The following is a 5,264-nucleotide window of genomic DNA, read 5'->3' as shown; positions in this document are numbered from 1 at the left end:
ACCACAGTTCTATCTGTGCCAAAGAGGTTTTATTTATTACGAGAGAGTTTTAACCGACACTTCCGGCTTCTCAGCGCAGCTCCTTGGATCCTCCATATCCAAGAGTGGTGGCAGCACTCGCGGATTTAAAGGGACTGCCACATTTTTAAACCCTTTTTTCTGTTTCTTGTCTGGAATTCCCGTCTTCAGAGTGTTGTTCTTTATTTAAAAAGGTAAAGGTTTTCCCCTGACGTTAAGTCCAGTCGTGACCGACTCTGGGGGTTGGTGCTCATCTCCATTTCTAAGCCGAAGAGCCAGCGTTGTCCATAGACACCTCCAAGGTTGTGTGGCCGGCATGACTGCATTTTAGAATTTTTTAAATACTGGTTCCTTTTAATCAAGAAACATGAAAGGCATTTCAGGCTAACTCATCCACAGCACTTGATGAACCAACCTAGACACAGCATATTATTTGAGAACACAGACTTGCTGGACCACTCTAACCACCACCATGTCAGATTGCACAGAGAAGCCAATGAAATCCACAAGCATATGGACAATTTCAACAGAAAGGAGGAAACCATGAAAATGAACAAAATCTGGCTACCAGTATTTTTTAAAAATCTCTAAAATCAGGACCGTTAATAAAGAACAACACTCAGAAAACAGGGGGAACTCCAAACAGGAAAGAATGCTTCTGGAACATGGCCACACAGCCCAGAAAACTCACAGCAACCCAGTTAAGAGAAGTGCTGGGGCGTCGACAAGGAACCGATACTGTAGGTGAAAAAACATTGAGACCTTTTCCCCTTGGGATCCTGAAGCCAGGCATTGAAAAGGCGCAGAGGACAGAACAGAGTCTGCAGAACCTTGTGAGGCAGCGCCCCCTGCAGGTTGGTAGGGGAAGAAGCCTCTCTTTTTTGCTGGCAGGCAAAACCACTTGATCACACAGGTTTGTCTGTAGTTGTTGCAGAAGGCATCCCCTGATTTTTTGCTTCATGCGGGACTTAGGAGAATTTTACCTTATGTAAAAAAGTGTTTTTATCTGTGTCCCCCATTTTCTTAAGGGTCCTGTGCCTTAATCCTAGTAAATATGGGGGTCTGACGATAATCCAAAAAGTTACTCCAAGGCAAAGTTAGACTCAAGGACCACCCATATGTGCAATTTCATTTTGGTTACACCCCCCCCCCAACCACCAAAAAAAAAGCTTTAATTAGATTTATCTTCTAATTAGTATTTTTATCCTTAATATGGTTGGTTTCTACCCCTTAAGATATGTATGCCATCCAGATTGCATTACTTTCCTTGAGTGTAGGGAGAAAACCTTGACTTTATGACACTGTTCACATAAAGAAACATTGTGGTTTCATATTAATTTTCATAGGCGTTTTGGAGTGCATGAATCCAATGTCACTTTCAGGCTCTTTTTAAGACCTGGTTTGAGTCTCTCTGAAGATAAAAAAAAATAGGGACGAGGAAGAGGAGGAAAGAAAAGGAGAAGGAGAAATGGAAGAGGAAGAAGAAAAAGAAAGGAGGAGGAGAAATGGAAGAGGAAAGAGAAGGAAAAGGAGGAGATGAAGAAGGAATGAAAGAGGAAGAAAGAATAGGAAGAGATCTCGTGGGCCATCCAGCCCAACCCCCTTCTGAGAAGCATGAAATCGCATTCAAAGCTCCCCCGACAGATGGGCATCCAGCCTCTGCTTAAAAAGCCTCTAAAGAAGGAGCCTCCACCACAATCCGGGGCAGAGTGTTCCACTGCTCTCACAGTGAGGAAGTTCTTCCTGATGTTCAGGTGGAATCTCCTTTCCTGTAGTTTGAAGCCATTGTTCCGCGTCCTAGTCTGCAGGGCAGCAGAAAACAAGCTTGCTCCCTCCTCCCTATGACTTCCCCTCACATATTTATACCTGGCCCTCATCATGTCTCCTCTCAGCCTTCTCTTCTGCAGGCTAAACATGCCCAGCTCTTTAAGCCGCTCCTCAGGGATTGTTCTCCAGACCCTTGATCATTTTAGTCACCCTCCTCTGGACGCTTTCCAGCTTGTCAACATCTCCCTTCAACTGCGGTGCCCAGAATTGAACACAGTATTCCAGGTGTGGTCTGACCAAGGCAGAATAGAGGGGGAGCATGACTTCCCTGGATCTAGATGCTATACCCCTATTGATGCAGGCCAGAATCCCGTTGGCTTTTTTAGCTGCCGCATCACATTGTAGGCTCATGTTTAACTTGTTGTCCACAAGGACTCCAAGATCTTTTTCACATGTACTGCTGTTGAGCCAGGTGTCCCCCATTCTGTATCTTTGCATTCCATTTTTTCTGCCTAAGTGGAGTATCTTGCATTTGTCCCTGTTGAACTTCATTTTGTTAGTTTCGGCCCATCTCTCTAATCTGTTAAGATCGTTTTGAATTCTGCTCCTGTCTTCTGGAGTGTTGGCTATCCCTCCCAGTTTGGTGTCATCTGCAAACTTGATGATCGTGCCTTCTAACCCTTCGTCTAAGTCGTTAGTAAAGATATTGAACAGAACCGGGCCCAGGACGGAACCCTGCGGCACTCCACTCGTGACTTCTTTCCAAGATGAAGACGACCCATTGGTGAGCACCCTTTGGGTTCGTTCACTCAGCCAATTACAGATCCACCTAACCGTAGTTTTGTCTAGCCCACATTTTACTAGTTTGTTTGCCAGAAGGTCGTGGGGGACTTTGTCGAAGGTCTTACTGAAATCCAGATACACTACATCCATGGCGTTCCCTGTATCTACCCAACTTGCAACTCTATTGAAAAAAGAGATCAGATTTGTCTGGCATGACTTGTTTTTGATAAATCTGTGTTGACTATTAGTGATGACCACATTCGTTTCAAAGTGTTTGCAGATCACTTCCTTATTGATCTTTTCCGAAATCTTGCCTGGTATTGAGGTGAGGCTGACCAGACGGTAATTGTTTGGATCGTCCTTTTTTCCCTTCTTGGAGACAGGGACCATATTCGCCCTCCTCCAATCTGCTGGGACTTCTCCTGTTTTTCAAGAACTCTCAAAGATGATTGCCAGTGGTTCCAAAATGACTTCCACTCGTTCCTTCAAGACTCTTGGATTTCGTTGATCTGGTCCTGGGGTCTTGAATTCATTTAAGCGGCCAGGTATTCCTGGACAACTTGTTTCTCTATTTGGGGTTGGATTTCCCCAAATCCTTTGTCCATTTCAAGTTGCATGTTGAAGGAGTAGAAGAATTGGAAGAAGAGGAGGAGAGGAAGAATGAAGCAGCAGCAGCTGATTACTTTCTAGACTGGTCCAAAAATAAATGGTTTTACTTAATTTTCTAAACTTCAAATCTTGGGTCACTTTGAAGGTATAGACATTGTATTTTTTAAAGAACAGTGACAACCACTGAATTGCTTTCACAGTGTTTATATTTAGCATATCGGTAAGCTTTTGCTACAAGTTACCTCACCCCATCCTGCATAATTATTGTTTAAAAATTCCGTATATAAAATGCAATAGGTTTTAAAAAACAGACAGAGGCTGTATTGTATTGGAACAGTTAGAGGGGGGGAGGCAAGTCCCAAGAGCCCTGAGGGTAACAATGCATTCCAGCAAAAAGGGGAGGAAGAGATTTAACAAACACGTTAAATGCACATTTTCATGCGACAGACAGATCGTAGGGGAAGCCAAAAACTCCAGAAAAGTCTTATAAATAAATACAAGATCAGGAAGAGATTGCACCATGTACTATGCATATAGGAAGACCCTACCAGAATGATTTGGTGCGTAATGTTAATTTACCATCGGGGTGAAAAGTGGCAGAGAAAATGTGCCTCCCTTGAAACAGAATAGAACAATAGTCAACATTCCTGTGATTAGCCACTTAATGCAGGCATGGGCAAACTTCGGCCCTCCAGGTGTTTTGGACTTCAACTCTCACAATTCCTAACAGCCGGTAGGCTGTTAGGAATTGTGGGAGTTGAAATCCAAAACACCTGGAGGGCCGAAGTTTGCCCATGCCTGACTTAATGTCACATTTTCTCCAACACTTGCAGTAAACAAAAAGCTGTCTTCCATTTTTTTTAAAGTTCCTGTACATATTTAGAAAATAAAATTAAAACAAAGTATATGTGCAAAAATATTTACAGATTTCGTTCCAAATGTCATAAATTATGGCTCGTCCAGGCATGATTTCCTAGTGTTTTTAAATTATCAAGAATACAGACATTCTATCCAAAAAGGAGATAGAAAATATAGGCTGCCACTTGAGGACAAACGCAGTAAAAGTTGACTTTTCCTTTTGGTAAAAAAAATCCCAGTTGCAGCAGCTGAAGATCACAAGTCTTCTTCACTTATTTTCTCAAACACGCAGTCATCCTCGTTTGATCTGCTAGTCGTGATCTTTTTTCTTGACTTAAAACCGGAATGAAATATCTGCACAAAAGCAAAGATGTATTAAAATGTTAACCATATATGAAAAAAATTGGCTTAAGCGACTGAATGGGGAAAAGGAAAGGGCCTGAAGCTGCTAGGGCCTGTTCCAGGAAACACATATCCACAAACCCTTGATACCTAAATCCATGGATACTCGAGTACCATAATATACAATGGCATAATAAAACGGCTTCCCTTTTATAAAATGGCAAAATTGAAGTTTCCTTTTTGGAATTTAAAACAAATACATTTTCAAGCCATATACAATTGAATCCATGGATACAGAATCCTTAGTGGGCCGACTGCATACAGGATTACAAAGAATTGATGCAAGCAGCCCTGTGCCAGTGTAGCAACCATTACTATATCTCTCTCATCTCTGCCCAATTAACAACATTAAATTCACAAACCTGACTTGGATGGATGCTTGCTTTCTTTGCTTTATCCGGTTGAGGAAGCTCAATCTGCTAAAACAGTTCATTAAATGAAAATATTTGTTTTACCAAAACAGAGAAGCACACAAGCAGCCAACAGCTCAACATTATTTCAGATTAAGAAATTAGTTACAGTTGCTTCTTTTTTCATTTTATGAGCATGGTATCAATTGCTTATCAAGAAGTTAAGAAGTTACTTAGACGCTATACCAGGGGTCCCCAAACTAAGGCCTGGGGGCCAGATGTGGCTCCCCAAGGCCATTTACCTGGCCCCTGCCCACAGTTTTAGACTTAGGCTCGCCCGAAGTCTGAAATGACTTGAAGACACAACAACAACAAATCCTACTTGATTATCTCATTGGCCAGAAGCAGGCCCACACTTCCCACTGAAATCCTGATAAGTTTACAGTATGTTGGTTAAAATTATTTTTATTTTTAAAT

The 5,264-nt window shown here is 42.1% G+C and overlaps 2 protein-coding genes across 3 annotated transcripts in view; both read right to left on the bottom strand.

The window, feature by feature from the left end:
* The window catches only part of pabpc1 (poly(A) binding protein cytoplasmic 1), a 170,859-nt gene that overhangs the window by 88,894 nt on the left and 76,701 nt on the right, over positions 1–5,264 (bottom strand). The gene's annotated exons all lie outside the window — the stretch shown is intronic.
* Positions 3,366–5,264, bottom strand: part of snx31 (sorting nexin 31) — a 41,092-nt gene continuing 39,193 nt past the window's right edge. Inside the window, exons 13-14 of one of the 2 annotated variants that reach the window (XM_008119473.3) lie at positions 4,800–4,853; positions 3,366–4,389 (exon numbers count right to left, since the gene is read on the bottom strand). In XM_008119473.3, coding sequence (XP_008117680.1) covers positions 4,291–4,389; positions 4,800–4,853 — 153 coding nt within the window. In that variant the 3' untranslated portion in view covers positions 3,366–4,290. Of the gene's footprint in view, positions 4,390–4,799; positions 4,857–5,264 lie in introns of both variants that reach the window. The other variant, XM_003226603.4, reaches the window with a different exon arrangement.

Source organism: Anolis carolinensis, chromosome 4, assembly GCF_035594765.1.
Source record: "Anolis carolinensis isolate JA03-04 chromosome 4, rAnoCar3.1.pri, whole genome shotgun sequence".
In the NCBI taxonomy this organism is placed as follows: domain Eukaryota; kingdom Metazoa; phylum Chordata; class Lepidosauria; order Squamata; family Dactyloidae; genus Anolis; species Anolis carolinensis.
This window is presented reverse-complemented; position numbering and strand designations above follow the sequence as displayed.